Here is a 15,438-nt window from a genome sequence, read left to right on the forward strand (position 1 = left end):
AAGAGCGTCAGGTCCCCTTACGAGAGCCCGTTGCCGGGGGCACAGGGGTCCAGTCCACCTCTGACGCCGGTCACGGTAACGATCGCCCCTCTGCTCGACGACAGACCAGAACCACCTCCCATAGAGACCATACCGACCAAGAAGATCCAGGCAGAGAAGAGGACCAGACGCGCCGTCAAGGAGGCTCCACAGCCGAGAGTCGAGAAGCCGCCGCTGGCGAAGCTCTACGTGAAGAACAGCGGAACTCAGAGGGGACGTCCTTTGATGAGGCAGAAGAGCGCGTCGCCGTTGAAAGAAACGCCACCCGGATACAAGGGTGGATCTCCGCTTTTTAACATCAGATACAAGAGTTTGACGAACCTGCAGCAAGCCATGGAGCTGGATGGAACGTTGGATTCGAGCCATTCCGGGGGAAGAACATCGGGGGACTCTGGTGCTGGTGCTAAGCTACCGGAAAAGAGGTACGAGCAATTTTTCCAATAGCTTGTTAACGAGGTAAGCGAAGGTAGGGTAAAAGTATGAATCGAGAATTGTATCGAGGATTCGCAGCGGAGTAATCAGAAATTGTCTTATCGTTCGCTCAGATCGCGGCGTTTGAGTAGACCACGCTCGCTCACGAATTTAGTGTGGGAGCTCCGCGGCGGAAGTGGCCTTGGCTGCGCGAGACCAGAAACCCCGCCACCAGCCACAGCAGCACCGTTGCCACCGACTAAATGTGGACCACGTTTGGCTGTCACCGTTGTGGCACCCCGGCGTGTTGGCACGCTCTACCTCTAACTCGTGAGTACCGTTTCTTCTTACCAACTTCATGTCCTCGCCATAGACCCATCCAATAAATAATTAACAGGCTTTAGCGCTTCGGAACAGGGTTGTCGGCTTAAATCTCCACACTTCTGGACCGAACGATCGCCAGTTTAATTCAATGAGTCGCCTCTAGCGTTGAAAGCCAAATTGTCACCTCCTGATCGAACTTGCTGAAAGAACATTCTAACAAAAGTATCTGTTCAAACGTATAAATATTTCCATCTGCGTCTTTCATTTCTACTATATCCATTCGCGTAACGTCGATGATGACTGGGATAGAAAAAGGCTGGCAGGAACAGACGTGCACTGTTTACAGCGCAGTTAGAACGTAATTTGTCTGGCAATCGTTAAATTTACAAGATCGTAGGCCGGGTCGAGGCATTAACGAAGCGCTTTACTGGCCGTTATAAGAGGTGGGCAAATGTTTCCCTATTGGCCGCGACTCCTTATACGTTTAATCGTCCCTTGCGCTCACGTCATAATTTCGCATCTCGGAAGCGCACCTGTGCCATCCAGGAAGCAGCAGCCAGATCCCATTGTAAATTATTGTTGTTATCCTGACGCGGCTGCACCGTGGTGAAATGGTAACTTTTGCTGCTTTGCCCGTTTTACCAATTAACGGGAACGTAACGAATTCACGCCGCAGCCTCGAGCCTCCTTTCGTTCTGCTTCTCTGGCTAATGCAAGGTGCACGCAATGCACGTTCCTCGAATATTTCTTTTTCATTTCTAATCGGAAACAAAGTGTGTTGACCGTAACTACGTATCCAATTATTTTTATCGAAACTTCAAAGTCCATTTGGGTAAAGTCTTACCTGAATTTAACTGTGCGCGTGCAACGTTTAATCATACTTGAGTATTATTATGCACCCTACGTGACAACCATGTTATTCAACTGGAATGCAGATCTCATCTCCATTTAACTTAATCTACATAGGGGTTTATTATATTCAAACCAATTTCTGCACTTGCGTGCCACTATGCACCTTCAAATTTTTCCACCAACATGTAAATATCAAGAGTCGTGTAATCGTTGAAAACCAGCCGTAAACCTAACCAGTGATATCTCGATATATCTCGTAAGAACTGCAAGATATCGACACTGCAGTTCTTTGTATTCCATGGGAATAAGAACTGCTAAAAAACGAGGAAGTCCTGGACGCGTGTATGATCCCTTTCTCGAGGCGTTGGGGGGGGGTGGGGGGGGGGGCAAGAACGCTTCCGGCATATCCTGAGTTGTGGAAATTAGCGAGGTCTAGGCGGGTTAATCCGGCGTGTCCTAACCCTCCTCTCGACTAGTTCCGTTCGAACGAGCGAAAGAAAACGCCAGGCTAAAGGGGGCGGGAAAGGGAGCTGCGGACGAAGACGAGGAGGACGTTGCAGGTGGAACGGAGACGGTGAGGAGATAATGAGGGAATCGGGAAACGAGAGAAAGACGGACGGTGAAGATAGTCGGTGGATCGAGCAAGCGGACAGCCCGGGGATACGTAACGTCATCCTCGCCCGCCGCGGCGATATAATAGCCCTGGTTTGCCTCGAAGCCGCTCCGTGAGCGGAATTAAACGAGAGCAGGTTCAACGGCTGAACAAACCGTGGCTTCCGGTCGGTGTTCCTCGTCGATCGTCCGCGTTTACCCCTCTCGCAATAAACTCAAACTTGGCAATGGTGACTTGTTCGTTCGCGAACTGTATTTTGGCTCAGCCGGACGGATGAGTTGGAATTTTCTTAAAATTCTGCGTGTAAAAGATCTTCGCCTGTTATCGGCTGTTGAGGTTATTTGATGTGTAAACAGAGAAACTCGTGGATATATTGTAAGGTAGAAAATATATTTAAATAGAAGTGTAATTATAAGTAAAAATACAATTTGAGCTGGTCCAGATCCGCACGCTAGCTGTGTTATCCAATAACTGGAAACTCCAAAGCCAACGTCGCCTGTCTACTGTTTATGGTCTGTCTTCGTCGTAGTCTTTTGTTTATACGCTGTCATGATTTCAGTGCTTGAGAAAACTAAAAAGACCAGATGTAGAGTTTTCTTAGAAGTGGTGACCACTTCAACATCGGCGCGTATCGCAATTTGTAGACGAACGCGTAAATGATAGTCGTTCGTTTTAGAAAGAGAGGCACCACGCGACTTTTCCTCGTCTCAACGATCCCTTTGCTCGCTCGAATGCAGTCGAGGCTCGCGATGGATGCTCGAGGTCAGCGTTTCCTGCTTAATTAATTAACCAGGCGAGCATCGCCTGGCCTCCCCTGCGTTTCGACCAAGGGACACTTGGTAATTTTCAACTGTCGCGGTTTGATTATGCGCGTGCACGCATTCAGGCCGTGAAGCCCCTGCGGCTAGCCGCAAGTGACAAGCATACGTCCGGCAATTTCGCATAAAACACTGGGATAGCGCTTGAATGCTCCTTAAAACCACTGCAATCAAGCACCTTAGGACCTCCAACTTTGGTATTTCCGTTCATCGAGAAATAAAATGAAGTGGAAGATTAATAGAAAATACATTCTTTATCTACTTGTAATATCGCTATTAACGCGTATGATATTTGTGACGCGTAAGAAATTTTCAAATTGGCGCGGGATGCGCAGGTAGTCGTTACGAGATTAACAAATTTGCATAGGATGCTCTAAGTGAGACGTAGCGGAGCGTTTGCGTAAACCAAAGTTGCTGTATCGCGACGCGAAGTCTGGGTGGTGCTGTCTCATGATTGATGAGTGAACAAGATGGATCTGTGGTAGGTTGCTGTCGGAGGAAAGTAACCACGTTCCCTTGTTCGTGTCAGGTTTGGGCTTGCGCTCTCGCGTATATCTTCATTGCGAAACTGCAAACTCTTGGAATCATCAGTTTCGATTATAACTATTATTATAACGAAAGCTATTTCCATGTCTCAAAGTGTAAAACACTCCTCTCCTTTCTGTTTCGCGGATTTCTAGGTTCTGAAGAAAGTATTCTCGATTGCCTTTCGTCGATGGTATTTACTAGATCGAAAACGCAATAATATTTCAAAGTCTAAAAACTTTCCTATCCTTTCACCCTCTATGAATAAAAGCTTCCTTTTTCGTCTTATTTTCGAGATAAGAAAGAAGAAATATTTTCAGATCTCGTCGTTAATGATAATAAACCAGAGGCATGATCGATTCGCCTGGCAGAGTTTTTCACAGTCGATTTCGTCATTAGCATAATGGAGACGTGGTCACGTAAGCCACGCTCGCTCGAAGTTAAACGGTGGATGAACTGCGAGCGTTTCTCGCTCGCGAGAAGGACGTTTCCGCGGGATTATGATATCGAATTCGCGTGCCGACCGATAATAACCAGCTCGTGCTCGGAGCTGGTTCAGTCTCGCATCAGAAAATTAATAACCAAAAAAGAAACGAGAAAAAAAAAGATGGACAATGATGAAACGAATGGCGATGGACATGGTCGGAAATCACACTGTCTCTTGATTGATGTCGGATTAACTACCGACATTTACGAAGCTGATTTATTATTACAGACGGTCTTGCGTAATGCGATACACACACGGAACCGTTCATCTTTCTAATACGAGACCCGTCTTGTGTTCTCCTTTTATGAACATTCATCAGCTACGATTATTCGATGCTGAAGGGCTGTTGTCCGAGATCGGGAGTCAGGATAGTCCTTCCATTAGAAGGTGAAGGTTAAGGCGAAGTTTTCCGACCCGTGAATAGCGGTGATTATAGCCTTTCGAAGTCTTAAGAACGAGTTACATTCGTTTTGTTTTATAATGATACATTAAGGTTCGCTAAAAAATGTAATCCGTTGCATCCTTGATCCAGTTTGAATTATCTGGCAGAACACGGAAATTTAAAATCTTCCAATACGATTTGCAACTTGGTCCATAAAATCCATAAAATTCCTTGAAAGTTGAAGAAAGAACGGCATGTTTCTATTAAAAAAAAAAAAAAAATAACAACGATCTCGTTCAATATCGAAGGACCAACCACCGAAGCCAGAAGCACGATCTCGGAAATCGTTGACTGAATTGACCGCGGGCGGAACCGTGCACCGACGTTGATTAATATCAACAAATTCTACGACACGTTCCTGCGATTACCCGTGCCCGAGGATCTTTCCGGAATTCTGAACGCTGGCATTACGATGGAAATTGCTTGATCCTGAGTCCCGACAGACTCCACGCTCGATATTATTGACCGCGATCTATATTTTCGAGCGATCCTGCTTCCGTTGCATCCGCGTCTCTCCTAGCTTTACCGGAGCTGCGGATTTCATGGATCTCCGCTCAACATCCTTAATAGCGAGCTCGTAGTCGGTTTATCGAGGTAAACGATGCCGATCCAATCATCGAAAGCAACTGTATTGACCACGAAGATCAACGGCGCTGATCGTTTATTGAGGAAACGCGTGGCGCCGTTTCGATCTTACAAATTGCTCGATTATCGTCGACCGGAACGTGATTTGTCCCAAGAAAGTTAAAGAACCGGATTCTTGAAAAATAATTACAAAAGCAAGAGAACAGCGTAGCGTTATCCCATTAATTACTAAATCATCGATCAACCGAGATAAAGTTTTTTCTAGTTCCTTGGCAGATGCTGAGTTCCTGTAATCGAAATAAACACAGCGATACCGTGATATTGCTAAAAGAACAATGTTTTCTTGCTCGCCTTTGCTTAACAGCCGTAAGCGTACACCATTCGGTAGTATCGGAACGTTCGATTAAGTAATTACCTCGTAAATGACCAATGTTCTATCCGTAGAACGCGTGTGTCTATGAAACGATTTTACGAGCAACGCCTCTCAACTCAGGTTTGCCGTTAGTGGGACGACGAAGCCGTGTTCTGGTAGCGCTAACTTTGAATTCCTTACAAACGTATCCTATCCTATACAGGTTCTACGATATCGGCTATTTTTCTTAAAAAAATTTTAGAACCGTACGACTTATTTTCGCTCATATAACTGGTACAGGTGAACTGTAATTCTAAAAATTTCGCACAGAACATCAAATACTCTTCTCGTCGCGTAATAACATAGATGTTGTTCTTTCGCCTGAAACGTCCTGAAACTGAAATTCGCCAACCATAGTCCATCCCTCTATCGCCTCGTTCGATCGCTATGCTCGTCAAGCCGAATCGATTTCCATACTGAGAAATCGCTGCGCGGACCACCTACCGATACAGATACCTCTCTAAACGTAAAGGCACGCGGGTTAGAATGATCGACAGCATGTTGCAATCCTGGTCCCAGTATCTGCGCAGCTGTGTTTTCGCTCTTGTGCCCGAATTCATGCATATTTATCGCATTACCGGCTGCATTGCATGCAAATTACGGACGAGTCCTCTAGCTCGTTACCCGGTGGGCACACACTCCGTCCCATTGTCTGCCCACATTCCCCCGAAGTGGATGCCATCGTGGCATAGTTCACCGGTTCCCCCTTGAGTCATGTGACTTTTTCACCCATTTACTCAAGCCACTGGTCGTTCGACCGTCTCGATGCAGGAAGAAGAATAGAATAACAGGAAGACGACGACAGGCAGATGGAGAAGATTCCACCTACGAATTTAGACGAAGTTTTCTCCGTGTACGAACGTGGGTGCACGACAGAGAGGAGTTTGGGAAGTGGGTACCGTTGCGAGTATCGATAGTAGAGATCGAGGTAATCGAGTGTCTTCTGGGAGTCGTGTAACGCTTCAGTGGTTCCTACCGTAGATAATATCTTTCTTATGTAATTATTAGAAGAAACATCTACTAATTATTAGATGGGAGGAGAGACGTTTATCTAAGTTTTATTAGATGAAAATTAGAAAATTTCCTCGTTCTTTTTCACTGTATATCGATACAAAGAAGAAATAGAAATGAAATTACGTAAGAGGAATAGTATCGACATTCCAGCTTTCCAAGACCAATCGACTACAAGTCGAGTCTGATATATGTAGATATGTAATAGTAACGCGTATCGTACTTCACGCCCACACACGTATTGTCAGTTTGCCTCGAACGATCGCGTGTACGAGATACTTCAAAAATGCATACCTCCTCCTCTACGAATTCGTATACGAATTCGATCGATGGAGAACGATGGTCTTAACCGATAACGAATGTACGAAAAATCGTCAAGTAGCACCATCCGTGCATAGTCGGACAATCTCTGCGCTCGCGAGACGTCACAAAAACGCGAACTTGAGCTTCTAAGCAAACTTCACGCTGTGTATCGATTATAGGCTGTCTTTCTAACATTGCTACTGTTAATAATTAAATAATTATTTGATAAAGGAACTCAGCCATCGACGTGTTTAAATCGAGTTAAAAGGCTGCCTTTATTCGCGTACCTCGTGGCTTGTTAACGCATAAACGAATATTTTATTCGATCGTTTCGAGCTAATTGCTCGATAATTTCGGTTCGTTCCGCCGTTTTCACGGCGATTACAAGTTATCAGCGGGGAAATTCCGATTGATGCTACTTATAACGCCCTAACACGTTTATTCGCCAGTTTTTCAACCGATAACGCGACAAGTTGCGAGTAGAAATTGCATCAAGTGCAAACTCGTTCGCATAAATCTGTTCTAGAAACACGGTTGCAAAAACAACGCGTGTAGCTTGTACGCGTCGAGGTTGCTTATTGTTGCCTCTTATATCGCGACGGCAGTCACGCGGCACCGACACGCGGAAAATAAGAGAAGAAAGACCAGTAGAAATCCCAGTGCATGGTCAGGCCGTTATGCCATCGACGACAGTGGCGTAATCGACGTAGCTCAGAGTGGGGATACTCAATACGGGGGCGTGACTACTAACTTTCTATCTTATTGTCGCTTCGACGAGACGTCTGTCAAAGTGTCTCGTTAATAAGATACATGTTATTATACTTATTTCGCATCTGTTACGTAGATGAATTTATAGATGGAATACTTTTATTATTTGCGAACTATTTCTAACGTAAATGTTTATTGATTGAATTTTTATTAAATACGAATTAGAATTAGAATATCATGCAAAAACAGATGCTGCTGATTGGTTTGTTAAAACCGAATTTGTTAAAAATAAAGAAATGCGATAAATAGAGGCCTAATGGAGCGGGTATAAGGTACATATAGTGTTATTTCAGACGAGTCTACTCGTCGTAAAACGAGTATCATCGTTTCCAGTCACGTTTCGCAATTCCATTCCGTCGTCCACATGGACGAATCCGCAGAAAGAGATCGAATTTCCTTCGGACGGATAGTTGTTGAAATTTTGTTTTCTTCCGACTACAAAGTTCGCACTCGCAATGTTCTCATCGCACGCGTTAGCTTGGCAAAAGTTGGACGTCTTTCAAGTAGCGACTATCGGCTATCGCAGCGTGACACGCCTATGGATTATTCGACGCGAGTGTGGCCACGCGTGTGGCGCCAATGCACACGTAGTATGTGTAACGTGTAACCGCAACGGGGATAAGACGACGACTCTCGGTTCGTGGCGAAATTGTCCGGTATCCTTGCGCGCCGCGAACGTAATTGGCCTCCGCAAGAATCGTGGTTAATCGGAGCCTATCTCTTTTTTCTCTGTTCTACGCTACGAGTCATCTCTCCTTCTTTCGTAGAAGTACCAGGTTCTACGGGGAAATGCGACTCGATTGTGGCTAACGAATTATGAGATGGAGCTCAGCAATCCAGTTTGATAGAAAGATCAGTCAAAGGGAAAATGGCCAATACCTCGCGTAGGGTGATCTATGTAGTCCGTGAGATTGTCTGCGTTCGAAGGATCGCAAATCTAAAAGTACAATTTCACATCTCCAGTTTACGACGAAGTTTTCAAACAGAGTATTATCAGTTTGAATATTCGTCACGTTTAATATAACAATTTTGAGTCTACGGTTTCGAGCCTCGGTATTCGAAACATTTCAGTTGCACCAGTTGCACGATGATCCTTTTCGTTGATCGCGGTTCTCTAGTCGACAAGTTTCGCGTTACAATACGCATTATCACAATGTTGGCCGTGCATGCACGGCGTTTCTCCTGCTCGGCCCTCCTCCGTGCAACGACGATTCGTAGCTCCGTGTACTTACGTGCATATTTGTGCGTGGGCGGAGACCAGTAGCCGGCTGGCCGCACGGCCGGTTGATCGGCCTGTTGGACCGTGACGTGCCAACCACTACCACTTTATTATTACTACTATGCACTGGCGCGCATTACTCCTGGCCCCGTGTTCTCTACGCTGTTGCGAGCGTACAACGCTCGCGTGTGTCCGGTCCAAGGTTTATTACACTTGCCCCGATCAAGCGTACGCCACGCTACGCATTCGTCTTGGAGATCAACGCGGGGAACGCGGAGAAACGCGCTCGACCAGCAATGCGGATATGTCGGCCGTCTTCCCTGTGCGATTCTTCTTCAACTGGCTGGCGGAAGGACGACTGGCAAGGGAGGTTTCTACAACATCGTTGCGCTTCGTTCGAGGATCGAGCGCGTTTCAGAGAAGCAGTCTAGTTCGCGGTAGCGAAGATCGTGAGAGGAAATTGTTGCATCGGAGGTGCCTCGGGTTGAAGGACGTTTTCTTCTACCGTTTCTTCTGCTACGCGCGAACAGAGTTTCATCAGCATTCCTACACCGTGTATCTGATCTCTGAACAATGTAAAGGACGAAGATCAAAGTGTAAGATCCTCGGCCCGAAGTAAGTAACATCCCCGTTGTTCAACGATAAAATAACGCACAGCCTAGGGTACAGGAAGTAAAAGACGATTCGTAGAATTGCATCTGTATCGACTGTAGGATAGACCGGAAACCACGTGGCTGAGACACAAGAGCGGGGATCGCTCGTAGCGCGTGACTCTAAGTGGGGACGGTAGCCTTGCACAGTCGATAGCTCACGCTTCGACTGTAGCTCCAGTAACTCTTCGATCCAAGTATAAGACCACGTCCACACCCCCTGAGCCTCTGTTCCGTAACGTAGCACAAGCGAAAGTGATTCGTATCACCTTCGATCGACATTCTAAATCTCGTTCTCGAATCACCGCTGAATAGCCATCGAACAACGCCATTAAAACACATCTCGAACTTCATCAACTTTCTCGCCACCCTTCAGCGATACTACTTAACGTCCCTCGAGACTGTATAAACTCTAATCCCGGTATAAAACGGTAAATATGACACAGGTCGGATATAAATTCAATTAAAGTCACGGGCTGTGAAGTATGCAACAATTGACCGACAAAAATAGACGTAAGCATGGATAACGAGTCGAAGAGAGAGAAAGAGAGAGAGAGAGGGAGGGAGGGAGGCAGAGAGAGAACGATGGACCGGTGGAAGAAGAGAAATGGTAGAGTTTCGAGGTTCGTGGGCACTTATCACAGGTGGACGGGCAGCAAATAATAAATTTACGGCCGAGACACGGTGGACACAGTGTGCACATTGTAGATTGCGGCTCTCGGCCGGGCGAATTTATAATCCTACAACGCTGAAATTGTGCGCGCGCGCGAGTTCCGTTACGAATCTACCTCGTGTTAACCAGCGGCGGCCACCTAACCGGACTTGCAACATTCGCGGCTGAAGACCGCCTTGGTCATCGCATAATACACATGATGCTCGTATATCTTCTGTTACGTAATACTTGTTGGCTAGATTACACCGTTTCACGGGCCGCACCACGCAGTTTCTTCGTTTCTAATCGCGCCGCGATCATTGCTCGCTGCCTCGTACAAAAATTCAACCGGCTTCACGCCAAGGTATATATCGATGAGCCGTTCGGGCCGTTTTCAAACGTACAAGCTTCTACATGGCATCGTGGGATAGCTGTACCTTCGACGAAACGACGCGCAGCAAACTATGCAGATTCACAGTTAAGTCTCAATTTATAATTCGTAACGTCCTTTATGGGGTTTACTGGCGCAAGTTCCGTCAGTTCAGGAAGCTCTCGTGATCGAAGAAACGAATTTCTAACGTAGAATGTTTCCCATTTCTTCTCACAATGGGAGACGAACAAGAAAATTCGAAAGACGACAGAGAAATTCGCTTTTCCATCGATAGCTTCGTTAACGATCCCTCGATGTTCGTGATCTGGTAGCCGTGTTCCCCGTAAGCATCGATCAGGACGATCGTGGCGTTGTTACAGAGGGACGAGAGCGAGGCTGCTTTACGATCCGATCTCTCTTTCCTGCTGTCGGTTGCTCGTAGTTTCGATAGAACAGAAGAGGTGATCCCCTTTTTCATCGTACGCGCGCAACCGCGTATAAAATGCACGCAGGCGTGCACCTCTGCGGGACCGAAAGCACCTGCATAGCCGAGCAGCTCCGCGGAATCGGCCGAGAGCCCAGTGTTTTACGACTAACCGTGAAATCGGACTGGCCGGTGTTTGCACGCCGCCTGCGACCGCCTCTCCGCATATTGTTTCCTTCCTGCTGGTTTCTTCTTTCTCCTTTTTTTTCTTTGCTTTGCTTCCGCGAGCCCCTGCTTCGCGATTGCTCCTCGTCGTTCGCAGCACAATGGAGCTTTTCTTTGAAAAAGGAGAAAATAGAAGAGAAGAAAGAAAGAACATTCCGTGGAAGGAAATCGTATTCCGTCGGAAAATCGCATGAAAGAGTCGCATTATCAACTGAAGGAAACATAGACAAATCCACTAATTTAGTTCGTAAAAAAAAGAGAATACATTTGTGAATACATTCTCAAACTTTCACAAACATCTTCAAACGTTTACTGAAACCTACACCCTTGGCATTGATAAATTCGCCGCTCAACACTCCGATACGAAGTGTAAATTCGAGAGCAAAGGATCTAAAAATCCCCCTCAAAACTCCTGAATCCATAGAAACTTCTGTGAGAAGACTCCGTCGGGTAGAATCTTCGAATAAACTCCGTTTCCCTGAGCATAGTATCGATACGAGGGGGGAAAAAAGATCGATGACCCTGTGAGGTCTGGCGTGCGCTACTCGACGTGGAATAGCCAGCGCGGTTTTTCGAGCAGAAACGGCAGAGAGCCACGCAAAAGTGGAAGCGGAGTGGAGGTGCTCGGCGTTGCGAGCGGCGTTCGGTGTTCTTGTGAAATGCGCGAGTGCGGTTCCGAGAAGTGTGCAGGCCGGTGGGTGGTCTCCATTCAGAGATGTTTATGGCTGTGTCGTGGCAAAGTGGCTGTACGCCATAGCGAGAGAGCCATACTCCTTCGTGGCGCCCGCAGGGTCGAAGACCTAGGTTCGTCAGCTTCGTCCAGCAGCAGCCTCAGCTTCTCTATCGACCAACGATCAAACTCACCGACCTCGAGCTTTCTTTCTCGTCTCTAGATTCGATATATTGGTTATACAACCACTGTTCGTTCTTTCTTGGAATCGAATGTTGCAGAAGTTTTCCCTATCCAACAAGACTGCGATGAACGAACTTGAAGATTCCGTAGTTCGTAAGTTTGAAGTAATATGAATCGGATGCTATGCGTGGAAGATGAAGTTGGGATTCCAATTAACCTGGAGCAGATTAAATAAGATTCTAATGGACGAAGCTCAAAGCTTTCGCAGATTCGATTTCATGCGGTAGCTGGTATACGTGGAAACGAACGCATCGCAGGCTACAGTCCTTTGGTTGCGCAATCCTAGCAACGCGGAGAAAAGCTTCCGAGGCGTGGTCAGAAATCGCGATCACCTCGTTCATCAAGCCACGTGTCCACCTGGCCTCAAAGTAGATTCCCGCCGTAAGTGAAAGCGCGTGCGCTCTAGGAGCCGTTCTCTAGACTCTAGGCCGAGATCGTTCCGTGCCCTAGAGCAAACGCGTACAACGAAGCAGCTTCTGTGCTCAACCACTTTCAGCAACTTCCAGCACCAAGAATAAAGGATGGTAGCTCGTTTGTTTCGTCGTTACTTGTTCTTTCGAACCTCGTCCGGTGTTATATAGACACTATTTACATTGTGTCATGCATATTCTATCAGTTATCGCTGATGCGAGTGACACGACCCATCGAGATTAATCTTGCGATCGTATCGTACACGTTTTTTCATCACGGAAAGCCGCCGATACCATACGCAATACTATTTTTGGAAGATGAGAATTTGATTTGGTACGCAAGAAGATCCTGTCTTGTATCATAGTTCTTACTATTCCTATCTCATCCTTCGATCGCTATATACAACGTTCAATCGATCCAAAATGAGATACACTTCTGCTCGAAACATTCTATTTTTAATCTCATATCGGTGTACGTATAAATTTTGTTTCCTTCTTCGACGCATGATGGTTTTTATATTCGTCTTAAATAAACAAACAAATAATTAAATAATTAAATCCAGCCTCCGCCGACTTGAAATACTTGGTTACCTAATGAAACGCGAGCGTTTCAAGCATCTCATTCTTAGATATCGTAACGCGTTCGACTTCCTGATAGGATTAATTAAAAGCAGCGCAGAATGCGGCTACGAAGTTAAGAATGTAATGCTATAATGTAGATAATCCGTTTTCAATTAAGATCAAAGGTGGAGCATCACGGATTCTGATCCCTTTCGAAACGAGAACGAACTGGCAACGTTTCGAGTGGAACGACAAGAACGATTCATTGATCTCGTTAGACAGCGTTTTAACCTTTCAAATTAAAGGGGCGACACAGGCAATCGCGCAAAAGAAATATCGTTAATTCCGATGATCCGTATCTCGCTCGGTTTCGATAGCGAAATTTTCATATCGTAATTATCATCGTTGGATTTCCAGTACCGTCGACGGATTTCGATCGGACAACGCGAGCTCTGTCCGCTTTCGAATGATGTATTAACCGTTTGGACTACTTTCACCTATGCGGCTCTAACTGTGTCCGTGATTTACGACGTTTGCGCAACGCCTTTTTCTCCTATACTGGATCCGTTGTCCCTTTTCGCTTTTTCCTTCTCGGCGTAGTCCTGTGATCGAACCTTTCAAGGTATCGCTACTTTGAAACCAGTCTGAATCCTTTCTCATTGCCAGTCAATTCGATAGACTTTGATAACACGCATTTACGCACATGTTTACGCACAAACGATTCGACTGCTTGATAATTAAAGAAAGAAGTATCATCCTGTCCGTAGAATCGTTAAGTGGCTAGCAATAACAGCGATACGTCGAATTGAATTTAAAGAAGAGTTGAAATTGCCAGGAGCTTTGACGGGAGAAAATTTGTTTGCTGGTAAAGGATGAAATATAAAAGATCGTAAAGGCATTTGGATGTTTGAAATGGATGTTTACACAGACGTTCGGAGTTGCGTTTCCAAAGTTGTTGGGAAACGTAGCCACGTCATCTACGTCCTTTTATTCAATTAACTCTTATCGGTTCGCTTCTATATCCTCGTGCACCAGGCGCAACCAGTTTTTTCCGTCGGTTTATACGCCTTCCCCTTAATTTCCTGCTGCTGTAGCTCCTCTTCTGCCTTCGTTTCATGATAACCATCCTCCCCCGTGACCGCAAAAAAACATAGATTTTTCCGCGTTTTCACCACCTCATCCAATTAATTTAAATGCTTCCTCTTACGTACAACCCTAACAGCATCGCGCGTCCACGCTCTCGCCGCTTCCTTATGGGAAATCGGCCAGTTTTTCAGATGCTTGTACGGTGTCGATCGCACAAGGGAAAAAATATTTAAGCGTTTGAAAAGAGAATAGCGGTAGCATGGAAGATCGCGATGTTACAGGCTAATAGGGTTATGATAGTGGTACTAAGGAAGTGCAATGTTATGGAATGAAACAAGATACTGAGCTGACGTAATTACAGTAGTAGAATGATATTACAAAGGGGTATAAATTAACAAAGGAGCATATACAGCCGCTATAATTGTAGACTTTTACCGTGAATTTATCGAAAGCTGAGCTTTAAAATTCCAGTTACTTTTTAACTCGAGCTTGCAGACTTTATGTTTCGTTCCATAGCAATTATTACGTGCCTGAATCTCGCACACGAAGCTCACGTTCAACGTTTCCTAGACAGGAGCACGCGATTTAGAAATTCTTTTAATTTCAGTAGCGGCACGTTCGAATCGCGTGTTTTTCGAAGCTCGAGCTTTCGTATCTTCACGATCAGACATATCCCTTATGACTTACCTAACACTGATCGATCTTCTTGGTGTTCCATATCGTCCGACGCCCATTTCCTTCTCGGTCTTTTCAATCCCATTTGAATCTCGATCGACCATCGATTCTTCACGATGGCTCGCGCTTGGAAAGAAGCCAGCGAAACGTAGAAAAGCTCGTACGTGTTCTTTCGTCTGACTTTTCTTTCTGGAACTTCGTATATGGCATATCGTTTAGCATACAATCATAGCGTTGCACTTCCTCCTACCGTGTTGTTCGGGATGGTTGCATCTGCAGGGTCTTCGAATGGCCTCCCATACGAGGCCAGGTGCGGTCGATCGAACGATGATAACGTCGCGGTGCCGATATTAATCGATATTCTAATCGGTTAATCGATGCCGCGGGCCTCTTTGAACGTAATATCCGCTCATAACGGGCCACTTGTGCTTCTTCCTGGCCGATGATAATCATCGACGAGGCCTGAACGCGTCGTCGAGGCCACGAGGAAACTAACTGTCCGATCCAACAACGACCGTACTCAGTTCCACCACTTTTTTTTCCTCCTCTGAATATTGATTTCAATACAGCGATGGTTTCGTGTGGGAATTGATTCTCGGTCGAAGCTCGATTCTCACGGCGAGTGGTATCTTTCGAGCTGCTTCTGAAATGGAAGAATTCTTT

At 45.9% G+C, this 15,438-nt stretch overlaps 1 protein-coding gene across 1 annotated transcript in view; it reads left to right on the forward strand.

The window, feature by feature from the left end:
- LOC100741111 overlaps positions 1-15,438 on the forward strand; it is a 34,460-nt gene that overhangs the window by 1,257 nt on the left and 17,765 nt on the right. The window contains 2 exon segments of the mRNA XM_012388407.2: positions 1-461; positions 585-780. Coding sequence (XP_012243830.1) covers positions 1-461; positions 585-777 — 654 coding nt within the window. The 3' untranslated portion in view covers positions 778-780.

The sequence above is a fragment of the Bombus impatiens genome, unplaced genomic scaffold (assembly GCF_000188095.3).
Source record: "Bombus impatiens unplaced genomic scaffold, BIMP_2.2 scf_0548, whole genome shotgun sequence".
Taxonomy (NCBI): Eukaryota; Metazoa; Arthropoda; class Insecta; order Hymenoptera; family Apidae; genus Bombus; species Bombus impatiens.